The 26,986-nt window shown below is 49.5% G+C and overlaps 1 protein-coding gene across 1 annotated transcript; it reads left to right on the top strand.

The window, feature by feature from the left end:
• The first annotated feature begins 5,558 nt into the window (after positions 1–5,558).
• layna (layilin a) lies at positions 5,559–26,663 on the top strand. Its single transcript, XM_078199138.1, has 7 exons — positions 5,559–5,675; positions 19,016–19,313; positions 20,124–20,281; positions 20,735–20,797; positions 23,679–23,744; positions 24,428–24,530; positions 26,166–26,663. The coding sequence occupies exons 1-7, from the start codon at positions 5,576–5,578 to the stop codon at positions 26,491–26,493; spliced, it is 1,116 nt and encodes a 371-aa protein (XP_078055264.1). The 5' UTR covers positions 5,559–5,575; the 3' UTR covers positions 26,494–26,663.
• The last annotated feature ends 323 nt before the right edge of the window (positions 26,664–26,986 follow it).

Here is a 26,986-nt window from a genome sequence, read left to right as displayed (position 1 = left end):
GCCTCCAGTTCGAAAAACAACCCTCTACAACCACCCTCTGTCTTCTGTCATCAAGCCAATTTTGTATCCAATTGGCTACCTCACCCTGGATCTCATGGGATTTAACCTTATGCAACAACCTACCATGCGGTACCTTGTCAAAGGCCTTGCTAAAGTCCATGTAGACAACATCAACTGCACTGCCCTCATCTACCTTCTCGGTTACCCCTTCAAAAAACTCAATCAAACTTGTGAGACATGATTTTCCACTCGAAAGGTCAATAGACCCCCTGGTTTCTGTGAGGGTTATAGCATTTCTCCTGAGACATGAAGTTGAATACATCCTCGCAGTAATCTGACTGAATCCATTGCAGCAGTAAATCTACTGATCTGTTATTTATTTTTTCAGTTCTCTCACTGTCAGATCTGAAACATAATGGAAAGCAGCAGCTGCCTTGTTAGATGGAGCACAGGCCATTGCCTCAATCACGATTGGAACTGTCTTCCTGCAGGAAGGAGTATGTTTTATTTTAGCTATTGGCTGGAAGGGATTTATTGTCGAACTGCATCATGAGTGACACATAGATTTAAAAAAACAACAAAATGAAGATGAAAGATATAGTCCAGTATGATTGTGAAATTAACCTTTTCTGCAACTGCACTGGGAGCTATTCAGCTCCTTGTTACTGGAAATTCTCCTCGATAAATTCTATGATTTTGTAAGAACAGGGGGTGAGAATAATTGGATCACGCCTTCAAAAAGCTAACACAGGCACAATGGGCCAAATGGTCTCCTCTGTGCTGTCAGATTATTTGATTCTATAAAGTCCAGGGGAATTATTTCCTTGACTTTCTAATGGGAATTATTTTAAGATGCTCTCCCAATGGTGAATGGCCTGGCTTGCTGTGAAGTAAAACTCAGCACATTCCTTAGACCGTAAGACCATAAGATATAGGAGCAGAATTAGGCCATTCGGTCCATCGTGTCTGCTCCGCAATTCAATCATGGCTGATCTGATTCTCATCCCCATTCTCCTGCCTTCTCCCCGTAACCCCTAATCCCCTTATTAATCGAGAATCTATCTATCTCTCTCTTAAAGGCACTCAATGACCTGGCTCCACAGCCTTCTGTGGCAAAGAGTTCCACAGATTCACCACTCTCTGGCTGAAGAAATTCCTCCTCATCTCAGTTTTAAAGGAGTGTCCCTTCACTCTGAGGTTGTGCCCTTGAGTTCTAGTCTGTTCCATTATTGGAAAAATCCTCTCCACGTCCACACTATCCAGGCCTCTCAGTTTTCTGTAAGTATCAATTAGATCCCCCCCTCATCCTTCTAAATTCCTTCGAGTATAGGCCCAGACTCCTCAACTTCTCATATGACAAACCCTTCATTCCTGGGGTCATTCTTGTGAACCTCCTCTGGGCACCCTCCAAGGCCAGTACATCCTTCCTTCGGTACGGGGCCCAAAACTGCTCACAATATTTCAAATGGAGCCTGACCAGAGCCTTACGCAGCCTCAGAAATGCATCCCTGCTCTTGTATTCTAGCCCTATAGAAATGACGCTAGCATTGAATTTGCCTTCCTAACTGCCAACTGAACCTGCATGTTAACTTTGAGAGTCCTGAACCAGGACTCCAAAGTCTCTTTGTGCCTCAAATTTCCGAAGCCTTTCCCCACTTAGAAAATAGTCTACACCTCTATTCTTCCTACCAAAGTGTGTAACCTCACTTTCCCACATTGTATTCCATCTGCCACTTCTTTGCCCACTCTCCTAGTCTGTCCAAGTCCTTCTGCAGCCCCCCCGCTTCCTCAACACTACCTGTCCCTCTACATATCTTTGTATTATCCGGAAATTTAGCAACCATGCCCTGGAAGTTCCACCTTCCAGATCATTAATGTATATAGTGAAAAGTCCAACACTGACCCCTGTGGAACACCCCTGGTCACCAGTTGCCATCCTGAAAAGGACCCTCTTATCCCCACTCTCTGCCTTCTGCCTGTCAGCCAATCTTCTATCCATGCCAGTACCTTGCCTCTAACACCATTGGCTCTTAACTTATTTAGCAGCATCTGTAACGCACCTTGTCAAAGGCTTTCTGGAAATCCAAATAAATCATGTCTACTAGCTCTCCTTTGTCTAACTTCTTCATTACCTTCTCAAAGAATTCTAACAGATTTGTCAAACATGACCTCCCTTTGACGAAGCCATGCTGATTTAACCCTATTTTACCATGCATTTCCAAGTACTCCACAATTTCATCCTTAATAATGGACTCCAAGATAGAACATAGAACATAGAACATTACAGTGCAGTACAGGCCCTTCGGCCCTCGATGTTGCGCCGACCAGTGGTACCAATCTAAAGCCCCTCTAATCTACACTATTCCAATATCATCCATATGTTTATCCAATAACCACTTGAACGCTCTCAATGTTGACGAGTCCACCACTGCTGCAGGCAGGGCATTCCACGCCCTTACTACTCTCTGAGTAAAGATCTTACCCATGACCGAGGTCAGGCTAACTGGTCTAACTGGCACCACTGTGCCACCGTGCAGCCCTGGCAACTTGCAAGACCAAGTGAGATGACAAAGTCAAGGGGGTGGCAGTGAATATGGGTTGGGAATTTACAAAGAGGGAGAGATTTAGAGAGGAGATACAGGAGGGCAGTACAGCAAAGTTTCACTAACTTGGTCCCTGGGATGAGGCAATTGTTCTATTATGAGAGAATGAATAAATTGGATTTATATTCTCTGAAGTTTAACGAATGAAGAGCAATCTCATTGAAGCAAGATTGGGAAGGGGTTTGATAGTCTGGATGCTGAGAGACTGTTTCCATTGGTCAGAGAATCTAGAACACAGGGCACAGTCACAGGATAAGGGGCCGATCATTTAGGACTGAGATGAGAGAAAATTTCTCATCTCAAAGTATTTGTGAACCTTTGGAATTCTCTCCCCAAAGGCTTCTGACTGCTGCACAGTTGAAGATATTGAAGGCTGTGCGATAGACAAATTTCTGCTTCCTGAAGAAATTAAGGAATATAGAGAGTGAGCAGGACAATATGGTTGAAACCCAAGATCAGCACTGATCATATTGAATGGCAAAACAGGCTCGATGGGCCGAATGGTCTACTCCTGCTCCTTTTTCTTGTGTAAGAGGACAGTGCACTCAGAGGAGAGAGAAGTAAGGTGAATAGAGATGAAGGTTGAAGATGAGAAAGTGTTTGATGCAACAATGTGGCAGCAGATTCCACTCCATTCCACACTCCGGATCATTCTACACTCCGGATCATTCTACACTCTGGATCATTTCACATTCCGGATCATTTCACATTCTGGATCATTTCACATTCCGGATCATTCCACATTCCGGATCATTTCACATTCCGGATCATTCCACACTCCGGATCATTTCACATTCCGGATCATTTCACATTCTGAATCATTTCACATTCCGGATCATTCCACATTCCGGATCATTTCACATTCCGGATCATTTCACATTCTGGATCATTTCACATTCCGGATCATTTCACATTCCGGATCATTCCACATCCTGGATCATTTCACATTCCGGATCATTCCACATTCCGGATCATTTCACATTCCGGATCATTTCACATTCCGGATCATTCCACATCCTGGATCATTTCACATTCCAGATCATTTCACATTCCGGATCATTCCACATTCCAGATCATTTCACATTCCGGATCATTCCACATTCCGGATCGATCATTCCACATTCCGGATCATTCCACATTCCGGATCATTCCACATTCTGGATGATTCCACATCCTGGATCATTCCCTATTCAGGATCAGTCCACATTCCGGATCATTTCACATTTTGGATCATTCCACATTCCGGATCGATCATTCCACATTCTGGATGATTCCACATTCCAGATCATTCCACATTTTGGATCATTCCACATTCCGGATCATTCCACATTCCGGATCGATCATTCCACATTCTGGATGATTCCACATTCCAGATCATTCCACATTTTGGATCATTCCACATTCCGGATCATTCCACATTCCGGATCGATGATTCCACATTCCGGATCATTCCACATTCCGGATCATTTCACATTCTGAATCATTCCACATTCCGGATCATTCCACATTCTGAATCATTTCACATTCCGGATGATTCCACATTGCGGATCATTGCACACTCCGGGATCATTCCACATTCTGGATCATTCCACATTCTGGATCATTCCACATTCTGGATCATTTCACACTCCGGGATCATTTCACACTCCGGGATCATTCCACGTTCCGGATCATTCCACGTTCCGGATCATTCCACATTCTGGAACTTTCCACATTCCGGATCTTTCCCTATTCCAGGTCTCATTTTGCTGCAAAACATTCTTCTTATAGCCCCTCGATTCTGCCCATTATGGTAAATCTGTGCCCTCTGATGACCTCCCATCCTGCCAGCGGAGACAATAGCTCCCTGTCTACTCAACTAAACCCTTTGTAAATCCTTAGACCAATCACTCCCATTCTCAATTACTGGCTGAATGTTACATTAAGTTTATTCGCTCAGTAATGTGTGGGTAATTTTGCTCTGTTAACATTTAATAAGTTCCCACCAAAATTGCATTGTTATTTAATGCACTTGGTAATTATTTGTGTAAAAGTATAACATTAATTTAGCAAAGTATTGTCATACACTCAACATTCCCCTGCATCAACACCTGTCCAGTGAGTTTGCAGCAATATCATTATTATTCGTTGGGGGATTTTTCTGTTTTAGAATCCCCATTTCTGAATCTTTGCTTCTCTCTTCTGTTCGGGTATTTACACATTTGACCCTCTAGAATTTCACAGGTTTAATATCTCGACTGCATTTATTTTTCTTGTTTCTTTCAAATTGTTTTTTTGTTAATTGGTTTATTGATCAGATTCCCTGTGTTCTTTCTCTGGTTGTTAAAAAGTGCTGATGGTGCTGATGTTCAGGAACATCTGGCTTCCTGCAGTCCCACTGCAGCAGAGAGAGAGAGACAGAGAGAGGGAGGGGGGAATAGAGAGGGGGGGCGGGAATAGTCAGAGAGAGAGAGGAATAGAGAGAGAGGGAAGAATAGTCAGAGAGGGATAGAGCAAGAGAGAGACAGAGAGTGAGAAATAGAGAGGCAGCGACAGGAAACGGGCAGGAGATAGAGAAAGGGACAAAAGAGAGAGAGAAACGAGTGAGGGAAGAGTGAGAGACAGGGAGTGTGAGAGACAGAGGGTGAGAGAAAGAGAGAGAGAGACACAGAGGGTGAGAGACAGAGGGTGAGAGACAGAGAGTGAGAGACAGAGCGTGAGAGAGACAGAGGGTGAGAGACAGAGAGTGAGAGAGACAGAGGGTGAGAGACAGAGGGTGAGAGACAGACAGTGAGAGAGACAGAGGGTGAGAGACAGAGGGTGAGAGACAGAGTGTGAGAGACAGAGAGTGAGAGGCAGAATGTGTGTATGAGAGAGAGACAGAGAGAGAGGGAATCTCCAGCCTCTCGGTTTTGCAGTTTCCTGCTCAGATTGAACTTGCCTTTCCTGCGGAATGCAGAGCCCGGGAGCCGGGGCTTGCGGCGGCCGCTGAGATGTTCCCTCTCCCCGGGCTTTGGGGGGATATGGAGTCCAGGACATTTCTGATGCTGATGGTAACTTGTCTGCCCTGTGGGAAGTCCCAACTCCTGAGCGGTGAGTTCAGAGAATCAGAGCTTGCTTCTGTTACAGTCAATCCGGAATCTCTGGCAGCTCCAGTTTATCAAAGACTGTCAGAAAAGTTCCCAAATTGTTATTTTCAGTTCGATTCAGTTTTAAAATCTGTGAACATACAGAGAGAAACTGATTAAACAGAAACTCCCTTTCACATCGCTGCCCATCTTTGTTCCCCTAAGATTTACGATTGGGGAAGAGAGGGCAACAGGATGGGGGGTGACAGGGAGGGGGGGGGTGATCAGGAGCGGGGGGGGGGATAGGGAGCGGGGGGGGTGATAGGGAGGGGGTGGGGTGAGAGGGAGCGGGGGGGTGATAGGGGAGCGGGGGGTGATAGGGAGGGGGGTGATAGGGAGGGGGGTGATAGGGAGCGGGGGGGGGGTGATAGGGGGGGTGGGGTGAGAGGGAGCGGGGGGGTGATAGGGAGCGGGGGGGGGGGTGATAGGGAGCGGGGGGGGGTGATAGGGAGCGGGGGGTGATAGGGAGGGGGTGGGGTGAGAGGGAGCGGGGGGGTGATAGGGAGCGGGGGGTGATAGGGAGGGGGGGTGATAGGGAGGGGGGTGATAGGGAGGGGGGTGATAGGGAGCGGGGGGGGTGATGGGGGGGTGATATGGAGGGGGGGTGATAGGGAGCGGGGGGGGGTGATAGGGAGCGGGGGGGTGATAGGGAGGGGGCGGAGAGGGAGCGGGGGGGGGGTGATAGGGAGGGGGCGGAGAGGGAGGGGGGGGGTGATAGGGAGGGGGGGTGATAGGGAGGTGGGTGATAGGGAGCGGGGGGGTGATAGGGAGCGGGGGGGTGATAGGGAGCGGGGGGGTGATATGGAGGGGGGTGATAGGGAGCGGGGGGGTGATAGGGAGGGGGCGGAGAGGGAGCGGGGGGGGGGTGATAGGGAGCGGGGGGTGATATGGAGGGGGGGTGAGGGAGCGGGGGGGGGTGATACGGAGCGGGGGGGGGTGATGGGGGGGGGTGATAGGGAGCAGCGGGAATTGGGGAGGGGGTGATTGGGATTGAACCCGAACCCAATTTCCATCCGCCCGAACTTCCATCCAGCTGGTGTTAGTGAAGGAAAAGGTAGCGACAACCTCCCCCCTCCCCCTCCCCCCTCCCCTTACCCCCCTCTTCCCCCATCCCCCCTCCCCCTTCCCCCTCCCCCTTCCCCCTCTCCCTTCCCCCTCTCCCCCTCCGCCCTCTCCCCTCCCCCATCTCCCCTCCCCCTCTGCACCCTCCCCCCTCTCCCCCTCCCCTCCTCCCCCTCTCTCCCCCTCCCCCTCTCTGTTGGAGGGGGTGTTGGGGAGTGGGGGGGTTGTTGGTGGGGGAGTGCGGGGGGTTGGAGGAGTGGGGGAGGGGGTTGGGGGGGTGTTGGGATGTTGGGTGGGTGGGGTGTTGGAGGGGAGTGGAGGGTGTTGGAGGGGTTGTTGGGGGGTGGGGGTGTGTTGGGGGGTGGGGGGCGTGTTGGGGAGTGGGGGGGGGGGTGTGTGTTGGGGGGTGGGGGGTGTGTTGGGGGGGTGGGGGGGCGTGTTGGAGAATGGGGGGCGGGGGTGTGTTGAGGAAACCTATTAATCTGATGGAACTGGCGTTTTGTGTCTCCGAGGTTTAAAAACGGTAAATGAGGAAATTGCAGACGCTTCATTCCTAATCTCCCAAAACTCCTGATTCAGGATTTGTTTTAGATTAAATTACAAATCAACTTATCCATTGTTTCAGAAAGATGAGAGAGCAGGAAATGATCAGAGTGACAACCTGATGTGTGTTGTGGACGATGTTTGGAATCTGTCATTCGGAACAGACTAACTTTAAGAGATTTGAGCTGATCAATGAGAACCAACAAGGATTTGTAAAGGGTCCGTTTTGTGTAACTTCGTTCAGTGAATTTATTGAAGAAATAATTTAAACTGCAGACAGGAGAATGTCTAATGCTGCAGTTTTTATGGAATTACAGAATGCATTTGATAAAGTTCCAACTGAAAGCTCATAGAATTGAAGGCAAAATAGAAGTTAAACTTTATCCATTAACTAAATTCACTTTCTCGAAGCTCGGTTTATCGGATGTCCCAAACACATCAGTTTTGACCTGAATTGAGAGTCTCTTTGTGAATTCTAAAGGAGGGGTACAGATTGGATCATCACCGTCCAATCATTTCCAAAGCTTCAGTCCTCACAGGAGGTGTTAGTGTCACTTAGCCCCGGTTAGAGCCACTGATTTCTGTCTGACATTGGACTGACGCTTGGTAGTGGAGTTGGATTGCTGCCCTGATTTTGTAGCAAATTTAACTTTAGGGATTGAATTCACATGAAATTATTATTTTTTTAAAATTCCTGTTTAGCAAACTGACTCTGCAGTTAATGTTCCGAGTGTGCGGAATCTGGAAATAGAAGAAACATAGAAACATAGAAAAACTACAGCACAATACAGGCCCTTCAGCCCACAAAGTTGTGCCGAACATGTCCCTACCTTAGCGATTACTAGGCTTACCTATAACCCTCTATCTTACTAAGTTCCATGTACTTATCTAAAAGTCTCTTAAAAGACCCTATCGAATCCGCCTCCACCACCGTTGCTGGCAGCCCATTCCACGCACCCACCACCCTCTGAGTGAAAAACTTACCCCTGACATCTCCTCTGTACCTACTCCCCAGCACCTTAAACCTGTGTCCTCTTGTGGCAACTATTTCAGCCCTGGGAAAAAGCCTCTGACTATCCACTCGATCAATACCTCTCAACATCTTATACACCTCTATCAGGTCACCCCTTATCCTTCGTCTCTCCAAGGAGGGACTTCAATTTGATTCCCACCCCCCAACCATTCTAGTTTAAACTCTCCCCAGTAGCCTTAGCAAACCTCCCCACCAGGATATTTGTCCCCCTGGGATTCAAGTGCAACCCGTCCTTATTGTACAGGTCACACCTGCCCCAAAAGAGGTCCCAATGATGCAGAAACCTGAATCCCTGCCCCCTGCTCCAATCCCTCAGCCACGCATTTATCCCCCACCTCATTCCATTCCTACTCTCACTGTCGCGTGGCACAGGCAGCAATCCCGAGATTACTACCTTTGCGGTCCTTCTTCTCAACTCCCTTCCCAACTCCCTATATTCTCCTTTCAGGACCTCTTCCCTTTTCCTACCTATGTCATTGGTACCAATATGTACCACGACTTCTGGTCTTCTCCCTCCCACTTCAGGATATCTTGGACGCGATCAGAAACATCCCGGATCCTGGCACCAGGGAGGCAAACTACCTTCCGAGTTTCTTGACCGCGTCCACAGAATTGCCTGTCCGACCCCCTCACTATAGAGTCCCCTATCACTACTGCTTTCCCCCTCCTTTCCCGACCCTTCAGGGCTGGACTCTGTGCCGGAGGCACGGCCACTGTTGCTTCCTCCAAGTATAACTGAATGAGGCGACTGTTCTGATAGGTTCTGACATCTCCATCTCTCTCTGTTAATATGAATGAATCAATTGAGTAACTGACCACAAATCTCAGCAGGAAGAAGTTAGCAGCCAATCCGTTTCATCCCTGGACGCATTTACTCAATCCCATACTGACTTTGGCACAATCCAACTCTGGCACATTTTAAATTATAATTTTCTTCGGTTAAGTTTTCAAGAATTAGTGAATTAGACAGCAGTGATAATGACCTCAGGAAAACAGCAGTTTCCTTCTAATATAAATACTTCACTAATTGAATTTTCATTAATTTCCCTAATTTCCTTCCTGTTTTCTCCAATCTCTATCTCATGTGTGATACCCAGGTCATGAGGGTCAGATGGCTACTTGGCCATGGTAGGCATCACAATCAGGCACAATCTCATCCCCACCCGGCATCCACATGCTTGGGACCACAGGATGGTGATCAGAGAGGAATTGGAATCTCATCCACACATCATCCCAGGAAATTCAGGAAAGGGAGAAACGATGAGGAAAAAAAAGGGAACATTTAGATATCTAAGTGCACGAAAGATCAGTAAATGAAGAATTAATACGTCAAAGAAACATTTACAAATTCAGTTCCTGAGCTCAATATTGCTCGTGTTTGGCCTGAAAATGAATTAAATAAAAACACATTTTTAAATTGAGGATTGTGCCAGAAACCTAAACCTAATGACGTTTGTTGAGGGGGTGAATGAGGAAATGCACTGGATGCAGTATATAGGGACTTGCAAAGGTTTATGGCAAAATATCATAAAGCAGATCATTGGAGAAGATTAACAGAGATGGAATTGAGGGAGGGAAGAAAATCAGATCAAAATGGATTAGAAAGAATGAAACAGAGAGTTAGAGTTAAGGGCAATTTCTCAGAGTGGTTGGAAGTGACTAGTGGTGTCCCACAGAGTTGTGATCTGCTTCTGTTCACTGTGGGCCAGGAGGAATGTTGACATTTACAGATGACACTAAAATAATCATTCTAAAAACAGTGAGTACTGCCAGGGAGTATTGATAAGGTGGTGGATTGGCCAAATGGGTAAATGGTTAAATATGAGGAGGTAGTTTTGATCAAAATAAAACAGGCTGAGAATGTAGAAGAGCAGATTGATCCGGAGTTCAGATTTATCAACCGCTCAGGTGTATATTGCTATTTTAAAAATTGCAATCTCAGTTTTACAGTAAGGTACAGAAAATAGAGAGCAATGGAGCATGTGCAAGTCCACAGATCTTTGAAGGTGACATCACAGGTGGAGAAGGTGGTGAAGAAGGCATATGGCATGCTTGCCTTTATAGGACGGGACATAGAGTATAAAAGTTGGGGTCTGATGTTGCAGATGTATAGAACGTTGGTTCGGCCGCATTTGGAATACTGCGTCCAGTTCTGGTCGCCACACTACCAGAAGGACGTGGAGGCTTTGGAGAGAGTACAGAGGAGGTTTACCAGGATGTTGCCTGGTATGGAGGGGCTTGGTTATGAGGAGAGATTGGGGAAACTGGGGTTGTTCTCCTTGGAAAGACGGAGGATGAGGGGAGACTTAATAGAGGTGTATAAAATTATGAAAGGCATAGATAGGGTGAACGGTGGGAAGCGTTTCCCCGGGTCGGTGGTGACGTTCACGAGGGGTCATAGGTTCAAGGTGAAGGGGGGGAGGTTTAACACAGATATCAGAGGGACATATTTCACACAGAGGGTCGTGGGGGCCTGGAATGTGTTGCCGGGCAAGGTGGTGGAGGCGGACACACTGGGAACGTTTAAGACTTATCTAGACAGCTATATGAACGGAGTGGGAATGGAGGGATACAAAAGAGTGGTCTAGTTTGGACCAGGGAGCGGCGTGGGCTAATTGTTCCTTGTTTCTCGTTTCAAGGCTTCATTCTATGATCATCTTGCTGGTGCCAGTACAGAGCGAGACTGCGGATAGTTGGGAACCTGTCTCGGGGGCAGGGAATTCATATGGTGTTCGTGGAAGTGGAAATGACTAGGGTTGGGAAGCATTTTCCGATCAGGGCCATTGTGATCTCCTGGACTCGTTTCGATCGCCTCAGGGGGTCGGAGAGGAATTTCCCAGATTTTCTTTTCCCCATATTGGCCCTGGGGTTTTTCACTCTGGGTTTTCGCCTCTCCCTGGGGATCACATGGTCTGGAATGGGGGGGTGGGGGTGAGTTAATAGGTTGTAATGAACAAAGCATCATAGCTGTGAGGGACAGCTCGGTGGATAGGATATTGGTATGTAGATAGGCTGGAAAATTTGGCGGGGATCCTGGATTCAGGATTCAATCCTGGACCGGGGAGCGGCGCGGGCTTGGAGGGCCGAAGGGCCTGTTCCTGTGCTGTATTGTTCTTTGTTCTTTGTTCTTTGTATTGTTACTGTACTAGTAATCCAGAGAGCCAGGCTAATGCTCTGGGGACCTGGGTTCAATTCACCATGGCAGCTGGTGGAATTTCAGTTTGGTCGATAACTGGGATATAAAGCAGGTTGCTGTAATGGTGACCGTGAAACTATCATCGATTTTTGTGAAAAAAACATCTGGTTCACTAATTTACTTTCACAGAATCACAGAATTGTTCCAGTGCAGAATGAGGCCAGTCAGCTCATTGACCGGAATCCTACCGTCCCACCCGCCACGGGAATCGGCGCAGGGCGGACCATGGAAAGGTCTGTTGACCTCGAATGGGATTTTATGGTTTTGGGATGAACGAGGCTGGAAAATACTGCCCAATGTGTCCAACAGGCATTTGTTCAGGTGCCGCATCAAAACTCATGGTGCAGGGGGTAACATATTGGCATGGATAGAAGATTGGCTAGCTAACAGGAAACCGAGTCAGCATCAAAGGGTCATTTTCTGGATGGCAGGATATACCATAGAACCTTTTACAATTTATATAAATGACTTGGATGAAGGGATGGTTGCTAAATTTGCAGGCAACGCAAAGATAGGTAGGAAAGTAATCTGTGAAGTGGACATAAGGAGGTTACAAAGGGATATAGATAGGTTCAGTGAGTGGGCAAAAGTCTGGCAAATGCAGGATAATGTAGGAAAATGTGAAATTTTGGCAGGAAGAATAAAAATAAACTTATTGTCTAAATAGTGAGATTGCAGAGCTGAGGCGCAGAGGGACCAGGGTGTCCTAGCGCATGAATCACAAAAGGCTTTAAGATCCTGTGGAGTCTTGACAGAGTGGATGTGGAAAGGATGTTTCCTTTTGTGGAAGAATTTAGAACTAGAGGGGTCACTGTTTAAAAATAAGGGGTCACTCATTTAAAATGGAGATAGAAAAGAACCATAGAAAATTACAGCTCAGAAACAGGCCTTTTGGCCCTTCTTGTCTGTGCCGAACCATTTTATGCCTAGTCCCACTGACCTGCACTTGGACCATATCCCTCCACACCCCTCTCATCCATGAACCCGTCCAAGTTTTTCTTAAATGTTAAAAGTGACCCCGCATTTACCACTTTATCCGGCAGCTCATTCCACACTCCCACCACTCTCTGCGTGAAGAAGCCCCCCCTAATATTCCCTTTAAACTTTTCTCCTTTCACCCTTAACCCATGCCCTCTGGTTTTTTTCTCCCCTAGCCTCAGCGGAAAAAGCCTGCTTGCATTCACTCTATCTACACCCATCAAAATCTTATACACCTCTATCAAATCTCCCCTCAATCTTCTACGCTCCAGGGAATAAAGTCCCAACCTATTCAATCTCTCTCTGTAACTCAGCTTCTCAAGTCCCGGCAACATCCTTGTGAACCTTCTCTGCACTCTTTCAACCTTATTTACATCCTTCCTGTAACTAGGTGACCAAAACTGTACACAATACTCCAAATTCGGCCTCACCAATGCCTTATATAACCTTACCATAACACTCCAACTTTTATACTCGATACTCCGATTTATAAAGGCCAATGTATCAAAGGCACTCTTTACGACCCTATCCACCTGTGACGTCACTTTTAGGGAATTCTGTACCTGTATTCCCAGATCCCTCTGTTCAACTGCACTCTTCAGAGTCCTACCATTTACCCTGTACGTTCTACTTTGGTTTGTCCTTCCAATGTGCAATATCTCACACTTGTCTGCGTTAAATTCCATTTGCCATTTTTCAGCCCATTTTTCTAGTTGGTCCAAATCCCTCTGCAAGCTTTGAAAACCTTCCTCACTGTCCACTACACCTCCAATCTTTGTATCATCAACAAACTTGCTGATCCAATTTACCACATTATCATCCAGATCATTGATATAGATGACAAACAACAATGGACCCAACACCGATCCCTGCGGCACACCACTAGTCACAGGCCTCCACTCAGAGAAGCAATCCTCCACAACCACTCTCTGGCTTCTTCCATTGAAAGATTCATTGAGCCAGTGTCTAATCCAATTTACTACCTCCCCATGTATACCTAGCGACTGAACCTTCCTAACTAACCTCCCATGAGGGACCTTGTCAAAGGCCTTGCTGAAATCCAGGTAGACAACATCCACCACCTTCCCTTCATCCACTTTCCTGGTAACCTCCTCGAAAAACTCTAATAGATTGGTCAAACATGACCTAAAACGCACAAAGCCATGTTGACTCTCCCTAATAAGTCCCTGTCTATCCAAACATTTGTAGATCCTATCCCTTATCACACCTTCCAATAACTTGCCCACCACCGACATCAAACTTACTGGCCTATAATTTCCCGGATTTCTTTTGGAACCTTTTTTAAACAACGGAACAACATGAGCCACCCTCCAATCATCCGGCACCTCCCCCGTGAATACTGACATTTTAAATGAGATGAGGAGAATTTGTCTTTTCTCTGAGGGTTGTGAGTCGCTGGAACTCTCTTCCTCAAAAGTCAGTGGAAGCAGACTCTTTGAATATTTTTAAGGCAGAGTGAGATAGATTCTTGATGAGCGAGAGGGGTGAAAGGTTATTGGAAGGTAACAGGAATGTGGGGCTGGGGTTACAATCAGATCAGCCATAATCGTATAGAATGGCAGAGCAGATGGGAGGTGCCGAGTGGCCTACTCCGGCTTCTGCTCCTAATCTGTGTGCTTGTTTGTGTCTGCACCGGCTGTCCAAGTGAGCTGGTTTAGTGCCAGTCCCCAAACCCCTGCACATTGTTTCTATTCAAATAGACTTGACTGCCTCGTTTGAACCTGCTTCCACCACAGTCGCAGCCAGTGCATCCAGACCCACACCTGCTGTGTGAAAATGGTTTTTTCTCACATCTTTTGGAAATCATTTTAAATCTGTGCCCTCTCATTCTTGATCCTTTTGTGAGCAGGAAGGAAATCTGCCATCCTTACCCGGTCTGGCCGACATGTGACCCCAGACCCACAGCAATGTGGTTAACTCTCAACTGCCCTCTGAAATGGCTGAGTGAGATACTCAGTTCAAGGGCAAATAAGTGTGGGTAATAAATGCGGGCCCAGCCTGCAGTGCCGACCACCCAGATGAGGAGGAATTGTGTAAAATAATGATGGGCAGTTTTGAGATCCACACTTGAGGATGGAGGGTGAGGTTTTAAAGAGGGACTGCACAGATTAACCAGATTGCTGTGTGGTGTGAGGACATACACAAATAGGAACGGCTTCTTGTTAACGAAACTGACGAGGTTATGGAGTGAATTTTTAGAGGGATTTAAAATTCTGAAAAGCTGGGACAGGTTAGAAACCGAGAGGGTCGGGAACACAGGGTCATACAGAGAGGCTGGGGAATTCACAGATCAAGCAGGAACCATATTAACAGTAGGTCAGACAGAAGGGAGATAAAGGATTTCTGGAAACGAGGAAGATCCATGGGTTCAGATGGTGGAACTGCTCCCAGTGTGGAGACAAACATTGACAATTTGGACCAATCACCTGTATCTGAATCACAAAACATCCAATTCTCTCTGTAGCCTGTGGAGAACTAAAGCTTTAATGGGATAAACTGAATGTCGTGTTATATCTTGACGCTGCTTTCAGGCTTCAACACAGGTCCCAGAAAGATGGATTCTTAGCCTTTCGAAATGTAGCGAAAGATTTTGCTGCAATTCAGATGGTGGCTGCAATACCGGCATTTCTGCCAGGTGGCGCTGCAGACCATTATTCCAGGAAATGACCTTTGGTGCCACTTCCAGGGGATGAATGATACTGCACCCATTCCAAATATTCCATTACAGAGAGACCTTCATTCTCTACCTAAACCTGTGCTGTACCTGTCCTGGGAGTGTTTGATGGGGACAGTGTAGAGGCTCCGGAGGAGATGTCGTAGCTTCTCCGCTCCGAGAAGTACTGGACGACGAAGGGTACTCTGTCCACTGTGTCCCGTGTTTGTCTTCTGAGGAGGTCGGTGCGGTTTTTCGCTGTGGCGCGTCGGAACTGTCGATCGATGAGTCGAGCGCCATATCCTGTTCTTATGAGGGCATCTTTCAGCATCTGGAGGTGTCTGTTGCACTCCTCCTCATCTGAGCAGATCCTGTGTATTTGGAGGGCTTGTCCGTAGGGGATGGCTTCTTTAACGTGTTTAGGGTGGAAGCTGGAGAAGTGGAGCATCGTGAGGTTATCCGTGGGCTTGCGGTACAGTGAGGTGCTGAGGTGACCGTCCTTAATGGAGATGCGTGTGTCCAAGAATGCAACCGATTCCGGAGATTAGTCCGTGGTGAGTCTGATGGTGGGATGGAACTTGTTGATATCATCATATAGTTGTTTCAGTGATTGTTCATCGTGAGTCCGAAGGAAGAAAATGTCATCGATGTATCTAGTGTATAGCATCGGTTGAAGGTCCTGTGCGGTGAAGAAGTCTTGTTCGAACCTGTGCATGAAGATGTTGGCATATTGAGGTGCGAATTTGGTCCCCATGGCTGTTCCGTGTGTTTGGATGAAGAACTGGTTGTTGAAGGTGAAGACATTGTGGTCCAGGATGAAGCGGATGAGTTGTAGAATTGCATCTGGAAACTGGCAGTTGTCGGCGTTGAGCACTGAGGCAGTTGCAGCAATGCCATCATCGTGGGGGATGCTGGTGTAGAGTGCCGAGACATCCATTGTGACGAGGAGCGCTCCTGGTTGAACTGCCCCATGTGTGCTGAGTTTCTGTAGGAAGTCCGTAGTGTCACAACAAAAGCTGGGGGTTCTTTGTACAATGGGTCTCAGGATGCCCTCAACATAGCCGGAGAGGTTCTCGCACAGGGTTCCATTGCCCGATACGATGGGACGGCCGGGTGTGTTCGCCTTGTGTATCTTCAGGAGGCAGTAGAGATCTCCAACGCGGGGAGTACGTGGGATGAGAGCACAGAGGGTGCTCTGAACGTCCGGATCAAAGGTCTTGATCAGAATGCTGAGTTGACAGGTGTGTTCTTTGGTCGGATCTGTGGGTAACTGTCTGTAGTGTTCCTCGTTGTTCAGTTGTCGGTACACTTCTTTCAGTAATCCGTTCTGTTCAGTATGACGATGGCCCCTCCTTTGTCTGCTGGTTTGATGACAATGTTGCGGTTGATCTTGAGAGTGTGGATGGCGTTGCGTTGTGCTTGGGTGATGTTCGGTGCTGTCTTGTGAGTGCGGCTGATGAATTTGGTGTTGATGCACCTCCTGATGGCTTGGGCATACATGTCAAGTCGAGGGCAGCGGCCTTCCGGAGGAGTCCAATTCGACTCTTTCCTCTTCGGATGCACTGCGGATGCAGTGTTTGATGGGGACAGTGTAGAGGGAGCTTTACTCTGTATCTAACCCCGTGCTGTACCTGTCCTGGGAGTGTTTGATGGGGACAGTGTAGAGGGAGCTTTACTCTGTATCTAACCCCGTGCTGTACCTGTTCTGGGAGTGTTTGATGGGAGCCATGATGTGGAGATGACGGCGTTGGACTGGAGTAAGCACAGTAAGAAGTCTCACAACATCAGGGGAGTGGTCCAACAGGTTTATTTGGTAGCAAAAGCCACTAGCTTTTGGAGCGCTGCTCCTTCGTCAGGTGAGTGGGAGCTCAGCTCCCTCTCCACTGTCCCCATCAAACACTCCCAGGACAGGTACAGCACGGGGTTAGATACAGAGTAAAGCTCCCTCTACACTGTCCCCAACCAGCACTTCCAGGATACGTACAGCACAAGGTTAGATACAGAGTAAAGCTCCCTCTACACTGTCCCCATCAAACACTCCCAAGAAGGTATATACTCTTGCAACTCAGCCAATGTTGTCTACCTGATACGCTGCAGGAAAGGATGTCCCGAGGCATGGTACATTGGGGAGACCATGCAGACGCTACAACAACGGATGAATGAACACCGCTCGACAATCACCAGGCAGGAGTGTTCTCTTCCTGTTGGGGAACACTTCAGCGGTCACGGGCATTCAGCCTCTGATCTTCGGGTAAGTGTTCTCCAAGGCGTCCTTCACGACACACGACAACACAGAGTCGCTGAGCAGAGACTGATAGCCAAGTTCCACACACATGAGGACAGCCTCAACCGGGATCTTGGGTTCATGTCACACTATCTGTAACCCCCACGACTTGCCTGGGCTTGCAAAATCTCACTAACTGTCCTGGCTGAAGACAATACACATCTCTTTAACCTGTGCTTAACACTCTCTCCACTCACACTGTCTGTACCTTTAAGACTTGATTACCTGTGAAGACTCGCATTTCAACCATGATCTTGTAAATTGAGTTTGTGTCTTTATATGCCCTGTTTGCGAACACATCTCCCACTCACCTGATGAAGGAGCAGCGCTCCGAAAGGTTGTGGCTTGTGCTACCAAATAAACCTGTTGGACTTTAACCTGGTGTTGTGAGACTTCTTACTCTGTTTGATGGGGACAGTGTAGAGGGAGCTTTACTCTGTATCTAACCCCGTGCTGTACCTGTCCCGGGAGTGTTTGATGGGGGACAGTGTAGAGGGAGCTTTACCCTGTATCTAACCCTGTGCTGTACCTGTCCTGGGAGTGTTTGATGGGGACAATGTAGAGGAAGCTTTACTCTGTATCTAACCCCGTGCTGTACCTGTCCTGGGAGTGTTTGATGGGGGACAGTGTCGAGGGAGCTTTACTCTGTATCTAACCCCATGCTGTACCTGTCCTGGGAGTGTTTGATGGGGGACAGTGTCGAGGGAGCTTTACTCTGTATCTAACCCCGTGCTGTACCTGTCCTGGGAGTGTTTGATGGGGGACAGTGTAGAGGGAGCTTCACTCTGTATCTAACCCTATCCTGGGTGTGTGTGAGGCAGTCCTTGGCCCAGTCTCCCATCCTCCACTCTCTGTAAATCTGAGGTGATCCAACGCTCTGCGGACCTGTCTGAGTTTGCGCCAAATTCATTTTTATCTGTAGCTTTAAAATTCTCAGCTTTGTTTATGATGACGCTATAACCTTGCCCCACCCACTCTCTGTTCCTTCCTCCAGTTCCACAACCCTCTGGGATCAGTGTGTTCCTGAAATTCTGACAGGAAAATAAAAGCAAAATACTGGAGGTGCCTGAAATCTGAAATAAAAATGGAAAATGCTGGAAAAGCTCAGCATGTTTGGCAGCGACTGTGGAGAGGGGAACAGAATTACCAATCTGAGTCTAATGTGATTCTTTATTGGTATGGTGGCACAGTGGTTAGCACTGCTGCCTCACAGCACCAGGGATCCAGGTTCAATTCCCGCCTTGGGTCACTGTCTGTGTGGAGTTTGCATGTTCTCCCCGTGTCTGCGTGGGTTTCCTCCGGGTGCTCCGGTTTCTTCCCACATTCTGAAAGACGTGCTGGTTAGGGTGCATTGACCCGATCAGGCACCGGAGTGTGGCAACTAGGGGATTTTCACAGTAAATTCATTGCAGTGTTAATGTAAGCCGGCTCGTGACTAATAAATAAACTTTAAATATGAAATATTTTCCAGGCTTTCTGCCTCAGGTTCTAGCCTGCTTTGCACCATTGTTTGTCATGTTTTCATCCAATCACAGGTCAGAATGTGTGTCGCCGGGGTGTCGAGCGGCCATGTTACAAGGTCGCCTATTTCCACGAGGTGTCGCTAAGGGTCGGGTTCGAGGAAGCACGGACTGAGTGTCAGAGTGATGGAGGGAACCTCTTGAGCATCGAGTCAGCGAATGAGCAAGAGTTTATCGAGAGGTTGATCCAAGGGTTATCTGCGGGTGACGGTGATTTCTGGATTGGACTCTGGCGGAGAGAGGATGGGAACGAGAGCTCAGCAGACTGTTCCAGCCTCTATCACTGGCTCGACGGCAGTCAGTCCAAGTTTAGGTATGTAGCCAAGGCCTGATCATGGGAGGCTCTGCCACAAAGGAGAGATGGTGTTGTGGTGATAACACCAGGGGCCCAGACTAATGTCTGTGAACATCGATTCAAATCCCACTGTGGCAACTACTGAAATTCAAAACATCTGGAATATCATCAAACTATCCTCAACTGTCGGAAAAACCCATCTGGTTCACCAATGTCCTTTAGGGAAGGAAATCTGCCGTCCTTACCTGGTCTGACCTACATGTGACTCCAGAGCCACAGCAATGTGGTTGATATTTAACTGCCCTCTGAATTCCCAAGATATGAGAATCATTCAATCTCAGATGATTCACAGTCGCCCGTTCCTTCACGATGATTGTTCTCTGAGTGTGGAATGTGTCACTGTGGTTACTACCCTCAGAATCAGCTCATCCATATGTTTGTAATGATGAATAGGCGGCTGGTATCAATACGGGCGTTGCTTATGATGGCTAAAGGTGTACTAGGGCCTAATTCAATTCCCTGTGGCACCTCAGCATGTAGTATTCCCCAACTGGAAGTATTCACATTACTGGGTTGCCAGATTACCATCTTACCCAGTTGCCAAGTTGCTGGGTTACCAGGTTGTCAGGTTACCAGATTACCTGTTGCTGAGTTATCCTGTCGGTCGGTTACCAGTCGCTAGGTTACCAGGTTTCTGGGTTATCCAGTTTCTTGGTTATCCTGTTACTGAGTTATCAGTTTGCCCAGTTACCGGGTTGCTGGGTTACCGGGTTGCCAGGTTACTCAATTGCTGGGTTGACACGGTTTGTTGTTTCTTGTCCCTTTCAGAAACTGGTATGTGGATGAACCATCGTGCGGCCGTGAGGTGTGTGTTGTGATGTATCACCAGCCTTCGGCCTCCTCGGGAATGGGTGGTCCCTACCTTTACCAATGGAACGACGATCGATGTAACATGAAGAACAACTTCATCTGCAAATATGCTCCAGGTAAACCCTGCACACTGATTGGTTCAGGCTGTGACCAATCACTGACCTTCGTTCAACCCATCCTTGAGTAAGTGGCAGGAAAATCTGAGCTGGTTTAGCCCGGCCCCGCCCAGTCTGGAAGGTGGGGGGAGAGGGGGTTTGGAAACAAGAGTGGGTTAGTGTGAAGGGAGGGATAGCAAAGGGAGAGAGTGAGGGTCTGGGCTAGGGGTGCGGGGGGAGGGGGGGATAGTGGGTAAGGAACTGGGGAATGGGGGGTAGTGAGGGAAGGGTTGGGATTTAAGAATGCTGGGAAAAGGGGTGGTCTTTCGAGATGAGGAAAGGGAGGAGATGGTGGGTGGGATAGGAGGGTGAATGAGGATGTGGGAGAGTGGGGAGGAGCTGGCCAATGGTGTCCATTTATTCACACAGATATTGATTCCTAACTTTGACTGAATCTCTCTGTTTTGCTCACAGTTCACAGCTCCTCGACCCCAAGTTCAACACCAACTCCCACTGATGGAAACAGCTCGAATGTGGGTAAGACACTCACTCTCTGCACCAGGGTGGGGGGTTGTGGGGAGAGCGAGGGGTGCAAAGGGGGGGGGGGGAGGTGGGAGCTGAATTGTGGCACTCTGGTGGCGGCTAACCGCACCAACAGGACGCTGCACAATTTGAAGATATTTGGGTCGATTGTATTTTCGATGTTCATTGAAAGAAGGGAGAGGCTTTTCTTTAACACACGAGGGGGATTTTAACCCAGCCCAGCTCAAACTGGAGCTCAAATTTCAACTTTTTGTCTCCTTCACCAAACTGTGGCGAGGTGTCACAGAAAACTAACTGACAAATGGAAATAACTCCATGACTCTGAGGGTTAAGACTGTGAGACTCGCCACCATAGAGTGTGGTTCTGCTAAAACATGTCGATGTATTTAAGGGGAAGTTAGATAAGTATTTTGGTGCAAATGGAATAGACAGATATGCAGAAAGGCAAACATGATGCAGGAACATAAGGCAACATGTGCAGAGTATCAACAGGAACACAGAGCTGATTCTGTGCTGACAATATTTTCTAAGTGTCCTCGGTCCAACAATCTTCAGCTGCTTCATCAATGATCTTCCTTCCATCGTAAGGTCAGAAGTGGGGATGTTTGCCGATGATTGCACAATGTTCAGCACCATTCGCGACTCCTCAGATACTGAAGCAGTCCATGTCCAAACGCAACAAGATCTGGACAATATCCAGGCTTGGGCTGACAAGTGGCAGTAACATTAGCGTCACACAAGTGCGAGGCAATGACCATCTCCAACAGGAGAGACACTAACCATCTCCCCTTGATATTCAATGGCATTACAATTGCTGAAATCCCCCACGCTCAACAGCGTGGGGGTTACCATTAACCAGAAACTGAACTGGACCCAGCCGTATAAATACAGCGGCTACAGGATAAGTCAGAGTCTGGGAATCCTGTGGTGAGTAAAATCCCCAGAGTGTGTCTACCATCTACAAGGCACGATCAAGAGTGTCTTGGAATGCTCTCCGCTTTCCTGGATAAAGTCACAGAGTGGGGCAGTGGCGTAGTGGCATTGTCGCTGAACCAGGAAACCCAAGCTCATGTTTTGGGGACCCGGGTTCGAATCCCACATGACAGCTGGTGGAATTTGAATTCAATTTTTAAAATCTGGAATTAAGAATCTACTGATGACCATGAAACCATTGACGATTGTTGTGAAAAACCCATTTGATTCACTAATGTCCTTTAGTGAGAGAAATCTGCCATCTTTACTCGGTCTGGCCGAAGTGTGACTCCGGATCCACAGCAACATGGTTGACTCTCAGCTGCCCTCTGAAATAGCCAAGGAAGCCGCTCAGTTCAAGGGCAATTACGGATGGGCAATAAATACTGGCCCAGCCAAAGGCATCCCATGAAAGAATTAAAAAAATGTTTTACAGAATAGAAAGAGGCTGCAATGTCCATCAAGCACCTATCTATCCTCCTCCCATTTTCCTTCACTTGCTCTGTAGCTGTGTACGCTATGGCGTTTCAAGTGCTCATCTAAATGCTTCTTCAATGTTGTGAGGGTTCCCGCCTCTACCACCCTTCCAGGCGGCAAGTTCCAGATTCCCACCACCCTCTGAAAGCAGCCTGCTTGATTGGCACCCCATCCATTATGTTCAACACTCACTCCCTCTACCACCGACGCACAGTGGCAGCCGTGTGCACCATCTACAAGATGCACTGTAGGAACTCAACAAGACTCCTTCGACAACACCTCCCAAATCTGCTACCACTACCATCTAGAAGGACAAGAACAGCAGAAACCTGAGAACACCACCATCTAGAGATTCCCCTCCAAGTCACTCACCACCCTGACTTACATAAGAACATAAGAAATAGGAGCAGGAGTAGGCCATCTATCCCCTCGAGCCTGCCCCGCCATTCAATAAGATCATGGCTGATCTGATAGTGGTTTAGTTCCACTTACCCGCCCGCTCCCCATAACCCTTAGTTCCCTTATTGATCAGAAATCTATCTATCTGTGACTTCAACATATTTAACGAAGTAGCCTCCACTGCTTCATTGGGCAGAGAATTCCAAAGATTCACTACCCTCTGAGAGAAGAAGTTCCTCCTCAACTCTGTTCTAAACTGACTCCCCCTTATTTTGAGGCTGTGTCCTCTAGTTCTTGTTTCCTTTCTAAGTGGAAAGAATCTCTCTGCCTCTACCCTGTCGAGCCCCTTCATTATCTTATATGTCTCCATAAGATCTCCCCTCAGCCTTTGAAACTCCAACGAGTACAGGCCCAATCTACTCAATCTCTCCTCATAAGCCACACCCCCTCATCTCCGGTATCAACCTGGTGAACCTGGTGAACTTGGAAATATACCACTGTTCCTTCACTGTCGCTGGGTCAAGATCCTGGAACTCACTCCTTAACAGCACTGTGGGTGTACCTACATCATGGACTGCAGCGGTTCAAGAAGGCAGTTCACCCCCACCTTCTCGAGGGCGATTAGAGATAGGCAATAAACACTGCCAACTCTCACACCCTAAGGACAAAACTGAAGGTTTTTCTGAGGAAGGATCTAGTTGTTGTTGCCAATCCTCAATATTTAAGATGCAAGTTTGTAGTTTCTGTCTCTCTGTTATGTGAAGTAGATGTTGACAATAGGCTGTAGACAAATCTCCAAACCGTTCAGTCAAAGCTGGAGTAGAAACAACTTCTTCCCATCCGCTGAATGTGGGAGAATGATTTCTAGCAGAGTTGAGGAAGCGTCAGTGTAACGGACACAGGGAGGGAATGAGTGATGAACCACAGCAAACCTCCTGCACTCCATCCTGGAACCGAGTGCAGACTGCTCAGGGACACATGGCACAACACATTCATCTCAAGTCTCTTTCCATTCTGCATCTTCTAGATGGTTCTGCAGTCACCTCGATCGGAAGTGAGAAGGATTCGACTGAAATCGTTGGCCAATCAGAAGGTAAATCTGGAAATATTGACCAATGACTGTTTATTTCAATGCAGTCTCCATCGATCCAACTTCAATCCGTGTTCACAGAGCCTGGGGAATGGATTGTGCCTCCGGGAGTGACCTGGATTGGGCCATACACCCAGCAATTCATTTTTAAATGCTATTTTTTATGAATGAAGTATTTAATCTATCTTAGTGCTGACACTCACTGGGATACGGGACCCCTCCTCTCCTGAAGGTGCTGACTCTCACTGGGGTACAGGGTCCCCTCCTCTCCTGAAGGTGCTGACTCTCACTGGGGTACAGGGTTCCCCTCCTCTCCTGAAGGTGCTGTTGGCTATGGGATTCTCAGTATTTAGATACTGTTCTTTACTGAGGTTGACACCTTGAGCAGATTGTGACTGGGGAATGAAAGATAAGGTTGCTGCATTCCCAGATGACCATTGGCTGTTCTCCCCTTTGAGGGGGAGAGGTGAGTGGTGGTGATTTAACCTGAGGGTCACCATTCCTCAGGCCAGGGGCATGGTCGAGCAGGTCTCGAATGGTTTTTATTCTTGTCTTAACAGAGAAATATTGAAGCCAGTTTTAGTTACCTTCACTGAAATCCGCCGCAGGTTCCCGGGGTCTCGGCTGTGTGGGGATATTGTGCTGAATGTGTGTTCTCCTTGTAATTGGAATTCTGTTTTGTTCAGACAGTTCCCTCAATATCCTCTACATCGTCATCCCCACAATCCCTCTGCTCATCCTGCTCCTGCTTATCAGCGCAGTCTTCTGTTTCCGCCTGTTTGTCAGAAGGTGAGTTCAGAACAACAGATTCCCCCCCACTGAACAATCCCGATCCCCCACCAGACCGATCCCCCCCCCCTGACCGATCCCCCCCGACCGATCCCCCCCCGACCGATCTCCCCTCCACCGACCGATCCCCCCCCGACCGATCCCCCCCCGACCGATCCCCCCCCTGACCGATCACCCCCGACCGATCCCCCCCCCACCGATCCCCCCCCGACCGATCCCCCCTCCACCGACCGATCCCCCTCCACCGACCGATCCCCCCCCGACAGATCCCCCCCCGACCGATCCCCCCCCTGACCGATCACCCCCGACCGATCCCCCCCCCACCGATCCCCCCCCGACCGATCCCCCCCCGACCGATCCCCCCCGACCGATCCCACCCCTACCGATCCCCCCCCGACCGATCCCCCCCCGACCGATCCCCCCCCCCCGACCGATCCCCCCCCCCCCGACCGATCCCCCCCCCCGACCGATCACCCCCGACCGATCCCGCCCCCGAACGATCCCCCTCAACCGATCCCCCCTGACCGATCCCCCCCCGACCGATCCCCCCCCGACCGATCCCCCCCGCCGACCAATCCCCCCCTTGACCGATCCCCCCCTTGACCGACCCCCCCTTGACCGATCCCCCCCCCGACCGATCCCTCCCCGACCGATCCCTCCCCAACCGATCCCCCCCCGACCGATCCCCCCCCGACCGATCCCCCCCTTGACCGATCCCCCCCTTGACCGATCCCCCCCTTGACCGATCCCCCCCCGACCGATCCCTCCCCGACCGATCCTTCCCCGACCGATTTCCCCCCCCACTGAGCTACCCCACCCCACTGAGCGATCCCCCCCTCTGAGCGATCCCCCCCCGAGAGATCCCCCCCCCACTGACCGATTTCCCCCCCCTCCCCCAATGAGCGACCCCCCGCCATCTGAGCGATCCCCCCCTGGCTGGACCCATCCCTGTGCAGTGACAGATCATTTCCTCTTGTAACAGTGCTGAGACCCCTCCCTCCCCCTCCCTCCCGCCTCTCCCTCCCCCTCCCGCCTCTCCCCCTCCCTCCAGCCTCTCCCCCCCCCCCCGCCTCTCCCCTCCTCCAGCCTCTCCCCCTCCTTCCAGCCTCTCCTCCCCCTCCAGCCTCTCCCTCCCCCCCTCCCGCCTCTCCCCCCTCCCGCCTCTCCCCCCTCCCGCCTCTCCCCCTCCCTCCCGCCTCTCCCCCCTCCCGCCTCTCCCCCCCGCCTCTCCCCCTCCCTCCCGCCTCTCCCCCTCCTTCCAGCCTCTCCCTCTCCCTCCCTCCCGCCTCTCCCCCTCCCTCCAGCCTCTCCCCCTCCCTCCCGCCTCTCCCACCCCCCCCCCCGCCTCTCCCCCTCCCTCCCGCCTCTCCCCCCCCGCCTCTCCCCCTCCCTCCCGCCTCTCCCCCCCCTCCCGCCTCTCCCACCCCCCCCCGCCTCTCCCCCTCCCTCCCGCCTCTCCCCCCTCCCGCCTCTCCCCCTCCCTCCCGCCTCTCCCCCCGCTCCCGCCTCTCCCACCCCCCCCCGCCTCTCCCCCTCCCTCCAGCTTCTCCCTCTCCCTCCCTCCAGCCTCTGTATTTGTGCTGATCTTGTGCAGTTGCCAGGATTCCTGTGAATGAATCTCTCTTTCTTCTGGAGGAAGGAGAGGTGTGAAACGATAGTGAAGGAACACAATTTCTGGATGGAGCCTGTCAGGAGCGACTCACCAAACCTGGAGATTCACAATGTCATCATGAAGCAGAGTGAGGCTGATTTAACCGGAGCGCGACCCCACATAAAGAATACGTCTTTCCGAACACAGCCTCCCAGACAAGAGCTGGATAATGTTTCCAGGGACTATGACAACGTTGGCGGCGACTGTTCCTCGAGTGGCTTTGTAACAAATGACATTTATGAACCTTACAATCCCCAAGTGATGAGCAGCAGAGAGTCGGGCTGGGTGGAGAATGAGATCTATGGTTACTAGGACTGTGCCATGTGGAGATATGGAGCTGTCTGACCAGCCATTGTGTCGAGGGTTCCCCTGCCTCCTGTGGGGGAAAGGGGTTTTACCCCCGCATTGCTGCCTGGACAGAGATTGCATTTCCCTTCTGTTTTTAGTCAATAATTCATGGGAAGATCCAGCCAATAGGAGGATGCGTGAGGACACACACCTGTACATACAGAAACTATGAGTGAAAAACATTCCGACTTGTGAACCAGTCGCAACAGCACCGTCCCCCAGAGGGAATCGGAATGAGAGCTGAGAAGATGTGCTTTGTGTCAGGTCTGAAAGACCCTCTCTCCCAGTCCCTGGGGGGCGTCTGCTCCCAGTCCCTGGGGGGGGGGCGTCTGCTCCCAGTCCCTGGGGGGCGTCTGCTCCCAGTCCCTGGGGGGGCGTCTACTCTCAGTCCCTGGATGGCGTCTGCTCCCAGTCCCTGGGGGGCGTCTGCTCCCAGTCCCTTGGGGGGCGTCTGCTC

This window comes from Mustelus asterias, chromosome 27 (assembly GCF_964213995.1).
Source record: "Mustelus asterias chromosome 27, sMusAst1.hap1.1, whole genome shotgun sequence".
In the NCBI taxonomy this organism is placed as follows: domain Eukaryota; kingdom Metazoa; phylum Chordata; class Chondrichthyes; order Carcharhiniformes; family Triakidae; genus Mustelus; species Mustelus asterias.
Note: the sequence above shows the minus strand (reverse complement) of the source record. Positions and strands in the feature narration are given on the sequence as shown.

Coding starts and splice junctions, on each gene's coding strand:
- layna (XM_078199138.1), top strand. CDS start 5,576: ATGTTCCCTCTCCCCGGGCTTTGGGGGGATATGGAGTCCAGGACATTT. Junction 19,314..20,123: donor GGCAGTCAGTCCAAGTTTAG/GTATGTAGCCAA, acceptor TGTCCCTTTCAG/AAACTGGTATGTGGATGAAC. Junction 24,531..26,165: donor TTCCGCCTGTTTGTCAGAAG/GTGAGTTCAGAA, acceptor TTTCTTCTGGAG/GAAGGAGAGGTGTGAAACGA.